Source organism: Drosophila yakuba, chromosome 2R, assembly GCF_016746365.2.
Source record: "Drosophila yakuba strain Tai18E2 chromosome 2R, Prin_Dyak_Tai18E2_2.1, whole genome shotgun sequence".
Lineage (NCBI taxonomy): Eukaryota > Metazoa > Arthropoda > Insecta > Diptera > Drosophilidae > Drosophila > Drosophila yakuba.
In genome coordinates, this window is record NC_052528.2 from 8,530,414 (window position 1) to 8,548,663 (window position 18,250).

Genomic DNA, 18,250 nt, shown 5'->3' on the forward strand with positions numbered 1-18,250 from the left:
TGTGTAGCTTAAATAATTTTATTTAATTTTCAGCTTACAATACTTAAATTAATTTAACATTGAATTTCTAAATTTTGCGGTCCATAAATATGACATTTAAATAAAATATTAAATGCATTTCGCCTTTAGCATCGCTTTTTCAATTAGTGTGACCAGCTATGCCGGCAAATAATACCAAACAATGCCAATATTCTAGCGCCCATTTTTGCGAGGTTAAAATAAAATTCGCAAGCCGGCTGCAACTGCAAAGTACAGTGCCATTTAAATATTTAATAGTTCCACTTAAAAGCAGCCGCCATCATGTCCTTTTCCACCTTTAACTTCGCCAGCATGGCCGCTCAAGTGGGCCAGGAGCAGGGAATTTCATTCCAGGACAAGGCGCTGACCTGGGACACAGCTGCCGATGGTGAGTTGAGGTGACGCTTTGTGTGCTCCGTGCAGTGGCTATATTAAGGCTTTCTACAGTCCAGGATGTGGTGGATGCCCTCAACAAGCAGACTACCGTGCACTATCTGAATCTGGACGGGAACACCCTAGGCGTGGAGGCGGCCAAGGCGATTGGTGAGGGTCTGAAGCGTCATCCCGAGTTCAGAAAGGCGCTGTGGAAGAACCTGTTTACTCGTCGTCTCAAAAACGAGATTCCGGAGGCCCTTAAACACTTGGGAGCCGCGCTGAATGTGGCGGGCGCTAAGCTGACTGTCCTGGATCTCAGCGACAATGCCTTGGGACCGAATGGCATGCGCGGCTTGGAGGAGTTCCTGCGGTCCCCGGTCTGCTACTCACTGCAGGAGCTGCTTCTGTACAATTGTGGCCTGGGTCCCGAGGGCGGTAGAATGCTGTCCAAGGCCCTGATCGATCTGCATGCCAATGCCAATAAAGCGGGCTTTCCGCTTCAGCTGCGTGTTTTTATAGGCTCACGTAATCGCCTCGAGAATACCGGTGCTATGGCCCTGGCAGCCGCATTCAAAACCCTCAAGACCTTCGAGGAGATTGTTTTGGAGCAAAACTCAATTTACTTCGACGGCGTCGAGGCCCTGTCCGAATCATTCAAAGAGAACCCCCATCTGCGAGTGCTGAACATGAACGATAATACTGTAAAGTCCCAGGGAGCGGAAAAAATAGCAGAGGTTCTTCCCTACCTGCCCATGTGAGTCGGTGGTAAAGAAGTTGATATGAGAGTGTTATTTGATAACTTTTTGCTTTGTAGGCTTCGTGAATTGAGCTTGGGAGACTGCCTGATCAAAACCAATGGCGCCTACCACTTCGGTGAGGTTCTGGAGAGCGCCAACGATCAACTGGAAGTTGTTAACTTAAGTTTTAATGAAATCAACAGCGACGGCGGCTTGGTGTTGGTGAACGCTATGCGAAAGAAATCCAAGCTGCGCATCTTGAACCTAGATGGCAATAGCTTTGGCCTTGAAGGCAGCGAGCAGATAATCCACGAGATGAATAAGTTGCCAACTGCTGCCGCACTGCAACCGTTTGAGGAAATAAACTCCGAAAACGACGACGATTCGGGAGATGAGGACGAGGCTGAAGACCAGGACGAAGATTACGATGACGAAGAGGACTACGACGAGCACGAGCACGCTAACGATACTACCGAAGAGGCAGACGAGGATGACGAGGAGTATAACAACGAGGCGGAGGATACTGCCTATATCACCACGAATGCCTACACGACCAAGGTTAGTTTATATTTCGGAGTACTGTCCAAATGGTATATGACTCTTAGGGAAACAACATGTATGTATTGAATAAGAAATAGAGGATGTTTCGAAACTACTTCGAGAACTCCATATTGATAGTATTCTCCAAGTTATTCAAATTTGCATAGATTAGAAATGAAAAATTAATAATTTATTTTAAATTAAAACAGCTCTTTAACGACACCACCAACTCGATGGCCAGCAATACTTTTGCAGTCGCAAACAAGACGATCAGCCAAAAATGCACTCCGGAGAAGTTCTGTTTGAGCCAAACACCCTGTTCCCAGGAAGATTTCGATTCGCTAGATGAGGATAACAAGCTTGAGGCTTTGCAGTCGATTGTCAACGTAAGATATTTTTAAAAATTAATAAATAACTAAATTTATAACAAAGCTATTAAAATAACAAATTTTTGTACAGCAATTCACCGGCGACAACCATTTGCTGCTGCTCGTCTTCACCACCTTGAAGTGCGCGCATTTGTCTCAATCCTCGAAAGCTGCGTTGGATCTGGCCATTTCCTTGTACCAGGCCACGTTTGACTACGCCATTAAGACGAAGCAGGAGACCCGTGTGCTCAACTATGTTCTGATGCAGCTTCGTTTGTTGCACTGCGACCAGACATTCAATTCGGACTACGATGTCAAGAGTTGTCGATTTGCCCTGCGCGAGGCTCTCAAGCAACCAACGTTTGCCAACGACAACATTAAGAATTCCTTTAAGACTTTCCTTGAGAGTGTTGAATTGTAAAGAGAATTAAGAGATATGTGTATCTTTGGAGAATAAAAACGTATTATTCATATCCGATAGCACTGCTGTAATACCAGTAATGACAATTAATTTTTAAAGTATTAGCCATTAGGCAAATTTGATTTATTTACATGAAGAAAACTTTTAGGAGACTACAAACTATCTTTATGAAACATGTTAATACATCGATATTATGTTTGTAAATTCCTCTTGGTGGCTTTCTTGCTGCTCTGGAACACAGAATCAGCTACAGTAAACGAATGTAGCGAAGTTCTTATCTTAAGTTAAAAACACGAAATATGAAACATTGACGTGAATATCGAGGAGAACGTTGAAAGATTATAAAATAATAAACAAGAGTGGCGAGCAAGTCCGCACATAAAAGCGCCTCCTCGAGATTCTCTCCGGATAATGATGCTGATTCCAATAGTCGATTCCCTTGCTAAATACTTCGATCAATATCTTGTACGGCAATTGGTTACTCAACAATTGAAATCAGAATCATCATCGTCATCAAACTCGACATCATCATCATCACTTTCAATTACAGCACGCCGCTTCTTGGGCGGAGCTTTCTTCTTGGCTCCTCCGCTGCTCTCATCCTCTCGAACTCGCTTGGTCGGACGTTTTGGAGAATCATCATCGCTGGCATTGGCATCATTATCAGATCCCAAGTCCTCCTCATCCGAAAACAGCGAGCTGTAGTCTATCTTCTTACTGGCCTGTCGACGTCCAGGACGTTCTGCACGAGGAGTTACTTCTTCAACATCATCGTCGCTCTTCTTCGCCTACAAAAGAAGAAAATGTTAATTGACAATTAAATTGAAAAAAAAAATGGGCTATTACTGAAAACTTACCTTGGCCTTGCTGAAGTCAATCTTGCCTTGCTTGAGCGCGCCGCCGTTCTCCTTCTTTTGGCGCGGCTTTTTTTCTCCCGGCTCCTTCTTGACAGCTGCCTTCTTGGCCTTGGGTGAGGTTTTTGCGCCGCCCTCGACCATTGCATCAAACTCGTCCACCTCATCGCCGCTAGCATCAGGTTCCGCTTTAATCTGCTTGCCCTTTGGTTCCTTCTTCACTTTCGGCTCCTTGGGTTCTTTGGGTTTCTTCGGCTCTTTGGCCGCTTGAGCTACCTTGGCAGCCGCTGCCATTTTCTTTATGATTTCATCGGTGACCTTAAACTCCACCGGTTCTCCATCGGGATCAGGAAATACGTCTCCAGCACCCGCTCCGCCTCCCAATGACTTCACCTTTCTGCCCTTAGCTGAAACAGACTTCTGGCCCTTCAAGGCCTTCGCGGTCTTGAGATTGATTCCCTGCTCTTCTAGGCGCTCCTTTTCCTCTACTTCATTTAACTTCGACTCGAGAGCATCCAAATCATCCAGCCAAAGCAGCTCTGGCGTTTTTTTGCGCAGGTTTTCCAATTCGGCGAGTTTGGCGTCGCGCTGTTTGAGCAGCTCGTTCTTCTTTTCCTCTGTCAACATCCACATGGACATTCCCAGTAGGTAGTCAAACTTTTTGACATCAGTTAGCTTCTTAAAGGCCTTTTCTGGATCGACTTCCTTTTCCTTCTTAACCTTTGAGCTGACACTGGGAGCTGCCTCCTCCTCTTCGTCGTCCTCCTCATTAGCTGGCTCGGCGTCTTCCATTTTGATGCGGCGCTGCCACTCCTTGACGGGATCGGGGCGGTATCCACGCTTCAACAACTCATCGCACATGGCCTTGCGCTGCTTGTTTTCCACAACCAGCTTCTTCTCGCACTTCTCGAGAATAAAACGCGCCTGATCACTAAGGCGATCAGCCTGCGCCGTTAGCTGGCCGACCAAAAAGTCCTTCCGGCGGGCGTAGTACTCGCGACGTAGTTGGTAGAACTCTTTAAGGATATCGACAGCAGTGGGGAAGCGTCGCAGACAGTTGTTCTGGTCGAAGGCATGCATCTGGTTAGTCGACAGCGTCGTGGTAAGTTTGAACACACGGTGAAAGCCACCTTCCTCGGCTTGAATGCGCTCAAATTCTCCAGTTGCGAAGGTGATCACAAAGCGAACGGTGGTGTCTGTATGATACTCCCTGTAGTCCGAAACAATAGCCTTAACCTTTTCGGTGCCGTTCGCCAAAGGCTCCAGCACATTTTCTTTGTAGTTTTGCGTCCAAACGCCCACAGGAAGTTCAGTGATTTCTACACGGTTTCCTGGCAAAATTTGTATGTTACCAGTCTGAACATAACGACCATCCGACACGTACTCCATGCGTCCTGTAAAGTTCTTGTACCACGGATGCATCACTTTTGGCTCTTCTCCGTTTATCATCTTTCTTAGATTGTTCATTATCTCACGAGGATTGTGGTTAGCTATCTTCGTGGACCATCCAGTTCCGATACCCTCGGCTCCGTTTACCAATACCATTGGTATAATGGGGAGATACCACTGAGGCTCGATCTTTTGGCCATCGTCCACCTGGTAGTCCAAAAGCGGATCGTCCAATGGATGGTATATAAGTCGCGTCAAGGGAGACATTAAAGTGAAAATGTAACGAGCGCTGGCACAGTCTTTGCCTCCCGTCAAGCGGGTACCAAATTGACCGCGAGGCTCAAGCAGATTAATGTTGTTGGCACCCACAAAGTTCTGGGCTAGATTCACGATTGTCATCTGCAGGGAAACCTCTCCGTGGTGGTAGGCTGACATCTCGGCCACCGATCCGGATAGCTGGGCTACCTTAACCTCACGCTTGTCGTTTCTCTTAAAGCAAGTGAACATCACCTTTCGCTGACCCGGCTTTAAGCCGTCCACCAGACTAGGAATAGAGCGCTCATTGTCAGCATTCGAGAACAGCACCAACTCCAGATTGATGAAGTCTGCATAGGTGATATGTTTGGTGCCCTTAGCGTAGAGATATCGCTCTGGCAAACCGAGCTCCTTGCGACGCTTCACCTCGTCCATGTGGTTGGTAAGCCATACTTTCCTAGACTCGATGTGTTTCTTGGAGAAGGCCATGACGATGCTTTCATCATCCACCGATCCATCGTACTTAAATAAGATGCGATGGCGTTCCATATCTTGGAAATATTCTTTCGCCTCCTTGGAGGTCGAAGTGCCCAAACCCTTATAGTACTTTATATTGTACGTATGGTGATTAGCTGTATCATTTTTCCACTCCTCAAACTCGGGTAGCGAGTAGAAAGATAACTCCTCGTTTTTCTTTGTTGCTTTCACAATGGGTGTAATAAACTCTTCAAGGAAGGGCAGACGCAGAAGCTCTGGCCAATTGGTGTGGATGAAGTTGATTAGGAGACCCTTGATGTGGGAGCCGTCCTGATCCTGATCTGTCATGATCATCACTTTGCCATAGCGCAGTGTTTTTAAATCGTCTTCCGTGAGATACTTCTTTTTGTATTGCAAGCCGATGATCTTGCACAAATTGTTGATTTCGGCATTCTCCGAAAGCTGCTTGAAATTAGCTTCTCGCACATTTAGAAGTTTACCCCTAAGAGGGAACACGCCGTAGAAATTTCGGCCAATAACGCCCAGACCAGATACAGCCAAGGACTTGGCTGAGTCTCCCTCGGTCAGGATGAGGGTGCAGTTAATTGAGTTCTTTCCACCGGCCTCGTTAGCGTCCTCCAGCTTGGGAATGCCCTTGATCTTGCTTGACTTGCGACCGCCCGTCTTGGCAATGTCATTTTGGGCCTTGAACTTGGCCCACGCCAGCACAGACTCCACGATGCCAGACTTCGACATGTTGTTGATGAACTTTTCTGAGAGGGTGCACTTGGAGCCGAACCCTTTTTGTTGCAGAGTCATGTTCTCCTTGGTCTGCGAGTCGAAAGTGGGGTTCTCTATCAAACAGTTGACGAAAACCCAAAGATGGTTCCGGACTTGGAACGGCTTGATGTTGATGCCACCTGGAAGAGATTAAAAACAAGTATTAGATGTAGTTTAAAGCAATACGCATTAAGTTAACACTACCTTTGTTCTTTTTTTTTAGAACCTCGAGAAGTTGCTTGATGAGATTGTCTACCACATGGTCCACATGGCGACCGCCCTTGTAGGTAGCTATCGAGTTGACGAACGAGACCTGTTGGAAGCCGCGATCCGAGGGACAGCAGGCCACCTCCCACCGCTCGTTGGCAACCTCGTGGACTATCTTGATCGGTGGGCCAGAGTCGTCGTCCGAGCTCTTGACGTGCAAATCAATATAGTCTTTGAAGTTGCGTACAGAAAGTTTGTTGCCGTTTAGGAAGACGGATACTCCCTTAGATGAGGCGGCCACATCGTAGGCGCGACGCGACATCAGAGCCACAATGTCTTCATCGAGAGTCTCCATCTTGAACTTGGCCAAATCGGGACTGAATGTGATGCGAGTGTAGTCAGTGCCATTGAAGTCTTTGATCTGTGGGTTTACTGAGGATTAGATAAATGTCATAAACAATGAATGCTATTTCCTTACCTGCACATCGGATGCTTTTCCCATATTGTTGCCCCAAGTCTGCTTGAAGCTTTTCCTGTATTCCCTCGTGGCCGTTTCCACAGTGAAGCTGGTGGAGAATATGTTGCAAAGCTTAGCTCCGTATCCGTTCCTGCCGCCAGTGACCTTCTTCTCATCGTCGTTGTAGTTCGACGAGGTCAGCAGATGACCAAATATCATCGTGGGCACGTACATCTTCTGCTCCTTGTGCATGGTCACCGGAATACCCTGTCCGTTGTTCCACACGGACACAATATTGCGCTCCGGATCGATGTCGATCTTAATGGTGTTCATGCTCTTGTCGCGCTGCTTGTTATCTGCCGCATTCACAAGGATCTCGTCGAAGATCTTGTAAAGGCCGGGCACGAAAGAGATCTCCCTCTGCACCATCCGGTTTTGCGACTTGTCATACACCCACATCAGCTCCTTGGTGAACTCCACGGAACCGATGTACGAGTCGGGCCGCAGGAGGATGTGCTCCAGCTGCGACTTCTTCTGGTACATCTGTTCGATGGACATGGCCTTGTTTCCGTTCTCCATGATGCTACTGCCGCTGTGCTTAAGCTGGATCTTCGAAGGGCAAACAAAAAGCGTTTGTTAATTACTGAAGCAACTGTACGCCGAACTGTTTCGAGCCATAGCCTTAGGTACTATTAATGACTTTGTCTGCGTTTTGCAAAGTAAAAGAAAACTAAAAGCGACCAGCAGAAGACTACAGTGTCCATCAGTCGGTCAACAGTAGCTATTATTAATATTAATATTTATTAATAACAAATAATCCGATGGCAACCAATCTGTTAATAGCCACTCAATACGGATGATGGTTGTGCAATGGTATGTGGTACTGCTCTTCACAAATTTTTTATTAATGAATGCACACTGTACCCACGGCGGAAAAAAACAACGCGCGCCCGCGCAATGAGTGAATTCCGTCCAGACAAACGCAGGAATGGAATGGGACGAGGCCAAGTGGGAATACGTTGGCTGGGATATATGGAGATTACCGCAGACGAACTGATAAATTGAAAATTTAGTATTATTTCGCCTGGTGCTACTGTACTGGGAACAGATTCTCTGCACACACAAATAACAGCCCTGTCTTTTTTGCGGCAACGCTTGGCGTGCGCCCGTTTGTGTGCGTAAGTGTGCGTGTTTACAGGCGTTTGCCGGTAATCAATGCTATTTATTAGTTTTTGGTAATGTTTCCAAAGATTTTTCATTTTATTGCAACAAATTTAGGTCTACATGTAGGCTCGGCTCTGATTATCCAAGAAACTATAGTTTTTTAAAGCCTAACATCAGCTAATGAGCTATCTATACCGGTATCGCCATTTTTAATTTGCAAGCGACGCTGCCGAAAAATTGCTATATCCATCATAATAATGGATTATTTGACATGTTCTTCACGCTTTTCCGTTTAACCCACTTCCATTAACATGATTCGGCAATTCCTGCTTACCTGGTTAAAAAATTGCAAAGATTCTGCTGCTTTTTGTTGCTGCCGCCGACAACCGAAGCGCGGCAAAACTCGATGTTGCAGGCGATAAACGAGGCGGTGCACTACAATTTTTGACTTGTATGTGCCCCACGCGTCTGCTCCCCTATGCTAACACTTGTACAGTTCGCAACTAACTATTATTATTAACCCACAGCACATTTAATAACTTTTCACAACTGACAACAAATGAGACAGAAGTGGTTTTAGTGCTGGCAAGGCGCACAAATCGATTTTTAAACGACTTTGCCATCGATAATTGTAGTTTCAGTGTTGTGTTGGATGGTGTCTTTGCTAAGTTGGACTGCTAGCTGTGGTGGGTGTATCTGCTTAAAGCGTGATCGCTAAAATCACGATTTTCAGTTCTGTCTCAATCACGTTGATGAGTACAACAACCGTTATTTCTGAAAATGTTTAATTAAATAAAAAAATGTATTTATTTTTTATTGTTTTAAAAATCTAATTCTCGAATTTGTGGAAGAGATGACTTTCGGAAGTTACTGCCGCCGAGCCAGTCCATCATGTTTTTCACATTTGTGTAAGTGATAATTTTTGAATTTGGAAAAGAATTTAAATCATCGCCGACAAGAAACCCTTTCGAGTATGAAAATGTTTGGTTTGTTGACTTTAGACTAAAATTGTGGCCACCATCACTTACACAAATTATAAAGTCAGCGGCGGTATGACTTACAAGATCCTTTGTTAAAAATATAATTTTCTCTTTTGAAAAAAACAATTTTTTTTGATTACCTTAGGCAACACTATTAATAAATATTATTAATATAATATTAATAAATCTTCATATCCCTACATAGCTACATCGGCATCTAAAGGTAGTTCCTCCCCTAAAGAAAAAACCTCCTTTGGGTTTATATTCCTTTTTATACCCGTTACTCGTAGAGTAAAAGGGTATACTAGATTCGTTGAAAAGTATGTAACAGGCAGAAGGAAGCGTTTCCGACCATATAAAGTATATATATTCTTGATCAGGATCAATAGCCGAGTCGATTTGGCCATGTCCGTCTGTCCGTCCGTCTGTCTGTCCGTATAAACGTCGAGATCTCAGGAACTACAAAAGCTAGAAAGTTGAGACTAAGCACACAGACTCCAGAGACATAGACGCAGCGCAAGTTTGTCGATTCATATTGCCACGCCCACTCTAACGCCCACAAACCGCCCAAAACTGCGACGCCCACACTTTTGAAAAATATTTTAATATTTTTTCATTTTTGTATTGGTCTTGAAAATTTCTATCGACTTGCAAAAAATCTTTTTGCCACACCCACTCTTACGCCCACAAACCGCCCAAAGCTGCCACGCCCACACTTTTGAAAAATGTTTTGATATTTTTTCATTTTTGTATTAGTCTTGTAAATTTCTATCTATTCGCCAAAAAACTTTTTGCCACGCCCACTCTAACGCCCACAAACCGCCAAAAACTGTCCTTCGCACTTACACTAGCTGAGTAACGGGTATCAGATAGTCGGGGAACTCGACTATAGCGTTCTCTCTTGTTTAAAGCTACGCTTGTCGGTAGTAGTATTTTTAAATATTGTAATTAACATTTAAACTATTTTCAAGGCATAATAAATGGGTATGGAAATAAATGTTAGCTAGAGATAGCAGTCCAATTTAAATTGAATTTAATTATAAAACATTTAGCGTAATGTCCCATACGCATGCATTGCATGCTTATTTTCCCATATCAATGTATAATAATTGATGTTCCTAACAAAACCGAATGACATGAAAAACTAAGATTTCAGATAAAGTAGGAGTTGAGCAATTAAATTTCGCACCGCTGAAGTGCAGATTGCTTTCCAATTAACCACCTGGTAATATGAATATTCCAAAGCCAATTGCCCAGGCAGTCAGAGCCAAGACCATGGCTAAAAGCGAACAGGTTTTCTTTCTGCCATTTTGACTGACCTTGCCCAACAAGACGTCATAAAGGGGCATGTTTCTCCCCATTCCGTTGCGATTTTCACTCCAGCACAGAAACATGTTTTCTGAATAGTGCGAACCATGAAGAACATTCTGGATAAGGATTTTTGTTTCGTCTGAATTACTCGGAATTTCTGCACCCTTCACGCAATGACGTCAACTGAGCTCATTGAACTTGCACAGCATCAAATATCATCCAGAAATATTCTCTACTCCTCAAATGCTGTTAATTCTCGTCTGACAAGCATCAGCTAAGATCTCTCTATATGCGTAGTGCAGTTTGTACCCTACCAAGTTGGGAGTTTCAGCTGATGCATGGCAAAATTCTAAACAGATTGAATTTCAGTTCATTGCGGATGCTTTATGGAATATTGGGCACTTGCGCCCATATTACAACTAAAATGATTAAGAACTGAGCTACAAATTCTATTATTTGGCATTGGTAATATGCATAATATATAGTTTATTTGTGTTTGCAATAAATCTGTATTGTTAATAAGCAAATTTTTAAGGGTGTTTCCATCGTCGTTTGATCGCGCTGGCTCTCCCCATTTTCAGATGCTGGTTGCTTATTCTCTCATACTGGTTTACAGTCATTATTACTGCGCTTTTTCACGACTTTTTCCATTGAGACTTCTGTTCACAAAATCTTCTGTTCTAAACGATACCCAGTTCAGTTTCATTCCGAGCTTCTGCGATGCCACTTGTGCGCGATCTTCGCTAAGCCGGATTCCCCGTACTGCAAGCTGGAAAAACCGTGACCAGAAACAGTAACCGCCACTCGGATTGGATTATTACCTGGTAATGAAAGTGGAGACCCCGAACTAATGGGGTAATAAAACAGGTGTTGCCGGCAGGCGGGGCTGTGAAGTAATCGCTTATAATCATTATCAAACACCCTAATAAAGACCACTATTCTTGTGATTATCAAGTCCATAGAGACAATTAACGACAACAATGGCGAGTTCATTAACACTTGAACCGAACTATGTGGTGGGGCTTCAGCACTGCACTGCAATCAGACGTACTTAAAAGTGCATAATGTGTAATTAGTTGGAATTTGTGGAATATGATTAAATATTGACCCAGGCACTTTGCACGGCCACCACGTGTGAAATTTGTGTGTGCTGCACTTTGAGATCGCGGTGGCATCATCATTGTTATCTGCCAAATACGTGTCAAACTCTCAACCCAGTGACCTGATTAGCCATTGGCGAACTGGAAACGCAGTGGATAATGGCTTATCAGGCAGCGGCTCCTCCGCAATCGCAGGGTTCTCCAGGGCAAGGTTGGCTGGGTCTGGCTCTGCGATTCGGGTGTAGGGATAGAATTCAGGAATTACGGCTAGGATGCTGGATACTGGAGTCAAGTATTATACATTTAAAATGTACATACATTTTTGTAATTTACGAAGATAAACCTATTTATCTATTGATTACTGGAAACAGCCCCAAAGTTTATGTTTTGTAGATACTACATACTACATAAGTGCATCCTAAATGAAGCCAATTGTTAAACACTTTGAAGAAGCTCAATATATTCCTCTATAATTCATGTGGGTTCGCGCTCCATCAATTAGTTATAGCAGATTCACTAAATATAGCTCCAGCTCTGTGACACACTGTTATCACTCATTGGCTGTCTCCTTCGCTCTATCGCGATGTTCATTGTTGTTCGGTTTCTAGTTAATATTTAATGGTCGCATACATGTGTAACAACAAACAGCATTTCGCCTGGGACTGTCACCATTTGGCCCCATTCAAGTTTCGTTCGGGGGCTCAGTTTCACACTTGGAGTCGAGCGGAGCACAGCACATCAATGGTAACGACAGGAAAATCACCCACCAGTGGCATGCCAAATCGCCCTAAATTTCAATGTCAATCTGGGGGGCGAAACGTCGCTAGCAGTCATATTGCGTTTTTCTCAACCAGATTTATGTTTATTTACTTTTGGCGCGAGCGAACTTTAGCGAGCGTTCATTAGTGCACCCACTTTGTATCTATAGTTTGGGCATTTTTCAGACGACCAGCAGTGGATCCCGCACCATGCCCACCATCGAGCACAAGTTAAACATCACCGAGGAGGAGGTTCCTGAGCACATCCGGCGACTTGCCCAGGAGCACGGCGAATGTCCCAGTTCCAAGGATAAGGTCATCGAAGAATTCCGTAACTACATATTAGGTTGGTTATAATACGTTGTCTAGAAAGTCATCTCAGGTGCTTATTCGAACAACACTATACTAAACCCCTTTAGAGCACAATGAATGCCAGCCACACCGAAATGATGCGAGGTACCTGGAGAAATTTTTAAGAGCCCGATACTGGAAAATCGAGAACAGTTACAAATTGGTAAGACAACTTAGGAAAATCCTTATTATAGCTGAATGCAAAATGTACGTATTACGTATGTATTTCAGCTGTGCAGCTACTACAAGTTTCGGGAACAGAACAAAAGCTATTATGAGAAAGTCCGACCTCTGGATCTGCGACACGTTGGGCAATCGGACATCCTGACAGTAACTCCGTATCGGGATCAACATGGCCACAGGATACTCATCTACCGTTTTGGACTGTGGCGACCCAATCGAGTAACCGTAGACGATATATTCCGTGCCACCATTGTCCTGCAGGAACTGGGGAGCTTGGAGCCCATCTCACAGATCGTCGGAGGAGTGGGAATATTTGATCTGAAGGATCTTGGCCTGGAACACATACTGCACCTGAGTCCCAGCGTGGCTCAGAAGATGATTGTTCTGTTGGTATGATAACACGTAAAGTTGTAGAACTGTCGTAAACATTCGGCTTTTTTCTTACATCTAACAACGTTTTTACCCAACATTTCGCTTACAGACCTCAATGCCCATTAGAACATCCGCCTTCCATATTGTAAACCAGAATTGGGTCTTCAACGCGGCATTCAAGATATTCAAGCCTTTTCTTAATGCCGCCATGCGAGAAAGGCTTTACATCCATGGCAGTGATATGACTTCCCTGCACAAACACATTAACCCGGAACATCTTCCCAAGCGGTAAGTAATGGAACTATTAATTATTATTAATTATGGGAATTAGACAAATACACTTAAACTAACACCGTTTCAGGTATGGCGGCTTGCACGAGGATTACTCTTATACGCTCTGGTTGGATATGCTGAAGGAGCAGTGTTCGGGTAATAGTGTCCAAACGGATATGGAGCAATTAGGATTCATCTTTGACCAGGCCTAATGCGTTGTCTAACATGATATGCTATGCTCCACTTGGCACTAATGGTCTCTCAGTTGACTTTTCAAAATATGAAAGGGAAAAAAGAATATCTTATTTGTAATTTTGTACTACTTAGATGTAATTTAATGATTCAAAATTTAAACGAAGCAAAGTCGGTGATATTTTATAAAATAAAAGAATTTTGAAAATGACTATAATATAATATTGCCATACCCACAACATCCCAACAATTTGAGGTTGGAAGCGACCTAAGATGTAATGCTCAATACATTTGGTGGCCACATCAACGACCCATCGGCTATCACGACCGAATTTAGGGCAATAGGCAATAATAATTTGCTCCTAACCGAATCAAATGGCCCAGCCAGCCCGCAAAAGATTCGTTTCGGTTAGGATGTACAGCATATTGGTCCTTCGAGTTTTATGCGATTCGTATGCAAAGTGCGTTAGGTGCTAGAGCGAGACAACTAGCCGCACGCCCATTCGGCGTTATGGTAATTGAGTGTTGGACAACGCATAAAATGCAGTCGGCGGCCATAAATATGTTTGCACTAGTCTTGTCACCGGATGCGAGCGAGAGGGGAGATCGAGCTTGAGGGAAAGAGAGGTAGAGGTCTCTGGGGATTCCTCCATCTGACCGTTGCGAATACGTTTGATATTTTTTATTGAATCCCGTTGTCTCAACGCCAGCCCCGTCCGCCGGAAGTCATTGCCGTCTGCGTAAAAAACGGAAGAAAATATCGTTTGGATGTACTAAATTTCTATCTCGACCTTTGGGTACTCTGTACTTATGAATCAATAAGCATTTCTGGTTAATATTTTAGAAATGGTTTTTGTGTAACCTATAACTTTAGACTTTAGTTCTGCATGGACTTTATATAAAGTTGAGTATATACATTTTGTATGGTTATGCTCTTTGTTCCTTGTTGCTGGTCAGGTTTGCCTGTCCAAGTGCAGGGTATCCACGCTCAGTCTCCTATCCCCGCTCTTCCCCTCAGTGTCCTTGCTGTGCCCTCTGGTCAACGATAGTGAAATTGATTTCGGTGCTACCGGGGGTCTAGGTTGGCATTATGTGTATGTGGCTGAATTGGGGTGGGGGCTGGCCATAATCTGTGTGCGTGCTGGACAGCTGTGTGGGTGCGTATAAAGGACAGCGACATTTGTGCGATTAAAGCGACAAGATTAAAAAATTTATTGCGCAAATATTTATGGGGGGGACAGTAACACAGTGGCAGTCAGAACGGAGAAAACATTCGGACAAAAAACACACATCGCATAGCCTACTTTTGGGGGCACGACCAATGCGCATTATTAGTTGGCTTTTTGGCATTTTGGCTTCTGGCAACACGTGTGTGAGGCGAAACCGAACTGGACATAATTTATGGCTTGCAAACTGAATTTATTCGAGTTTTATTGAAAAACAAAGAAGGCGGTCAGAAGGGCAAAGGATTCGCCTTCTCCAACATGTGTTGTCTTTTGAGTAGCCAATATCTTTGGGATTTTGATCTATACATATATCATTCCGGGACGATGGAAAATACATCTTGCTGACCAGTAACTAAGGAAAATGAATTTTTAACTGAGCTAACGTGCATCAGGATCCATTTGTTACCACTTAGTGCGCTAGAATAATTAACTTTTAAATAAGCACTTATAGGTAATTGTTCGATCCATAATAGCTTATTGTCCATCTCTCCTATTAGTATGCACTGAACTAAATTTACTCTTGAAATAACCTCCGATTTATTATTCTGTGGACATGCAGACAGTAAAATCCCCCAAAGAACTTCCCCATTTCGTACTCATCTACAGCTCACTTCCGAAATTGGCCATATTATCCAGGCGACACATTTGAGGGCGTTCCCCGGCTGTCAACTGTCACCGAAGGCAGTGTCAAAGTGACAGTAGTTGACATCCGTTGACATCCGTTGACAGTGTACCTGACCTTCAATTTTTCCCTCTCTCCCAGGAGGTATGTTTGCAACCCTAAACGGATAATTGCTTCCTAATGAGCTGGCAAGGGTGACCCCGACCAAATCAACCCCTCACTCACACCCTGTTTCGGTTTCCTTATCACTGAAGGCAGTTTATCACGCGGCGATTGGCAGGCAGATTCCAGGCTTAAAGCAAAACAATGGGAGCAAATAAATTATGTCCAGCGATTTGTAAACAAACATAAACTGGGCTGAACGGGGGTCATTTTACCAATGCCCCGCGAAGTGGGGATTATTGGGATTTTTCGGTCTTGGGGGATTTCCATAAATAAGGACCAGGGCAGAATAATTGAAATATTCGCTGTCAATTTGTTGACTCCAGAAGACGACGATTCCGGGCCCGAGGCGAAGGTGTACGCCGCATAAATGGTGGATCTTTATGGCCCTGTTGCCACAGACACCGATTACCACAGGTCCTGCCGCAGGACGAAGCATGTTTGCTCGGCAAGGACCTCCCAAGTGATAAATGGTTGTGAAATTTATTTACTTTGCACTACCGGTTGCCAACTGAGTGTGCCAATGGAAATTATATCTGATTATGAGATATTGAAACATCACGTTGGGAAATTTTGTGTTAAGGATTATTTTGAAAAGCAAAATTTGAATTTCATAAAGCTAACCATTAAATCATGTTTTATTTGTTAAAAGCTTTAATGGAGTTTTTGATTGATTTAAAATTTTCAATAAAATTGATGTCTTTATTTTATAAAGATGAGAAGTGTATCTTCTAGAAATAAAAGTAAATAACCCTTGGCAAAAATGTAAAGTTTATTTTTAGGATTTTTGGGCGAATATGTTTGTTTTTTCTGTGAGAAATATTTAACTATTAAATATGATTATCGTTTTTTATATATTGGAAATCTGATTTCCTAACAATTAACTAACGAAGATGTTTAAAGATAACATGATATTACCAATATATGATTAGGGTTTCTGAATCATAACTACTTTTAAACATAATGCTCTAAGCTCCCATCCTAAAACTAAAATTGGTGCACATTGGTGTACAAATTGACTGTCTTGTTCTCGATCCCCTGTCACAAGGAATTGATACTATATTGGAAAAGTAGGAGCATACATCGGGTAAAAATCATTGTGTGGCACAAAGGCGACCCCCAATGGAGTTCAACTCCCGCTGAGATGTGCACTGAGACCTGTGGCTAAAAAGGAGGTGGTGGGTGGTTTCCACTGGGGTACGGAAGGTAAATTGTGGTGAACATGTCAACGTTATTTGCTTTTTCAAAATCGATTTTCTGTAGATTTACCGGGAGTCGCTTGTGATAAAACACGACTTTACTTCGTGCTTAAAGTGCACTTGAGGCGATGATCTGCGGGATTCCGGGGAGATGGGGATGGACTGTCGGGTACAATCAATCACATCACCACATGGCCTGATGACGGGGTGGCGGGGTGGCGGAGTGGCGACCATGCTGGAGCGCCTTTTCCCCAGTAGGTTGTAATGCTGCCTAATCCGGCGTAATAAACATTGTCAAATGCGTTCACTCGATGCGGGAGGATATCATTATTGACATCCACATACACATCATCGTCAGCGGCAACAATTGAAATGCAATTGAAAGGAATCGCGTACAAATATTTGCACTTGGATTCAGCTTCAGTTGACAATCGAAGCCCCTCGAAGTTCGGAACGGATGCAAATGAGAGCTATAAAATCAAAGTAACACGACTGTGGCATACCTGTGGAATCGAAAACTCCCTTTTGTAAAATAAGGGAAACAGGAAAAAAGGACGCGGATCGAATGAGAACTAATAAACAATAAGCATTTCTAAAATATGTTAAATTTAGACAAACTTTTGCTACATGAGTACTATTGGGATCTTTCTGATCCCAACACCCTTGTTTCTGCAGGACTATATTTTTCCCATCTGTAATATCTGTATCATTGCATACTTTCAGGCTTGGGGTGCAAATAAGAATACCGAAAAGTTTGCCAACACGTGGCTTAAACTCCCGAACTCCACTGCGAACTGACTGCTCTGGACTCGCAGTTGATTATTAACAATATTTTTAATTGGCCGCAGGTAAATATTTGCACACCTTTAACCCTTTTAATATGCTTAAGTGCTGCTACTGCCTGACCGTCGCGCTGTCTCTTTCTACCGTCGATTTTTCATCCTTGTCTGGTGAACAACCCCAATCCCCGCATCTACTGGAAATCAGCACAGACAACCAAATGGAGCATACAGAGGATAATTCGATTGTGTTCAATTTAATTTTGACAAGCTTCAATGAAGCCCAGCACCCCCCTCCCCACCCTCTCATTTCCCTCTGCTTTTCCCCCCGCTCTTCCCACCCACAGCAGTTGATTTGATTTTGTTTTATGTTTTTCCTGCTGGCAGAGGGGCTGCTGGCTCGAAGAGTCCTGTTTTATGCCATCTTCCGCCCCTTGCCGATTCCTTTCGACACAACAATTGCGTGGAGAATGGGTGTGCCCAGAATGTCAAGGGGGAGGTGGGAGGTGGATTCGGCAACAAGGGCCAGTTGTCGCAGCAAGTGGAATAAAGTTTTGTGGTCACTTTTGCGGCTCGCATGCTAACCAAATACGGAATAGTTCTCTGGGGGAAGGAGTTTATTGAAATTTTCCACTGGCGAATAGAAGAAGTTTGAACCACAAATCGTAAAACACTTCCATTAAATATTTATAAAACATAT

The 18,250-nt window shown here is 43.7% G+C and overlaps 3 protein-coding genes across 4 annotated transcripts; 2 read left to right on the forward strand and 1 right to left on the reverse strand.

Moving 5' to 3' along the window:
- Nucleotides 1–187: 187 nt before the first annotated feature.
- On the forward strand, nucleotides 188–2,518 carry LOC6529711 (ran GTPase-activating protein). Its single transcript, XM_002090668.4, has 5 exons — nucleotides 188–406; nucleotides 466–1,147; nucleotides 1,208–1,688; nucleotides 1,880–2,056; nucleotides 2,130–2,518. The coding sequence occupies exons 1-5, from the start codon at nucleotides 301–303 to the stop codon at nucleotides 2,457–2,459; spliced, it is 1,776 nt and encodes a 591-aa protein (XP_002090704.1). The 5' UTR covers nucleotides 188–300; the 3' UTR covers nucleotides 2,460–2,518.
- A 31-nt stretch (nucleotides 2,519–2,549) lies between these two features.
- Nucleotides 2,550–8,613, reverse strand: LOC6529712 (DNA topoisomerase 2). The gene is made up of 5 exons (XM_002090669.4): nucleotides 8,377–8,613; nucleotides 6,900–7,487; nucleotides 6,419–6,842; nucleotides 3,317–6,354; nucleotides 2,550–3,247 (listed from the first exon to the last, which is right to left on the reverse strand). Exons 2-5 carry the CDS (start codon nucleotides 7,455–7,457, stop codon nucleotides 2,942–2,944), a joined length of 4,326 nt encoding a protein of 1,441 aa, XP_002090705.1. The 5' UTR covers nucleotides 7,458–7,487; nucleotides 8,377–8,613; the 3' UTR covers nucleotides 2,550–2,941.
- Nucleotides 8,614–11,009: 2,396 nt separating this feature from the next.
- LOC6529713 (alpha-tocopherol transfer protein) lies at nucleotides 11,010–13,776 on the forward strand. 2 transcript variants are annotated; one of them, XM_015196920.3, is made up of 6 exons: nucleotides 11,010–11,157; nucleotides 12,378–12,537; nucleotides 12,611–12,705; nucleotides 12,774–13,115; nucleotides 13,207–13,385; nucleotides 13,459–13,776. In XM_015196920.3, exons 2-6 carry the CDS (start codon nucleotides 12,402–12,404, stop codon nucleotides 13,580–13,582), a joined length of 876 nt encoding a protein of 291 aa, XP_015052406.1. In that variant the 5' UTR covers nucleotides 11,010–11,157; nucleotides 12,378–12,401; the 3' UTR covers nucleotides 13,583–13,776. The 2 variants fall into 2 exon arrangements, with proteins under 2 accessions (XP_015052406.1, XP_002090706.3); XM_002090670.4 differs by lacking the exon at nucleotides 11,010–11,157 and adding an exon at nucleotides 12,085–12,177.
- The last annotated feature ends 4,474 nt before the right edge of the window (nucleotides 13,777–18,250 follow it).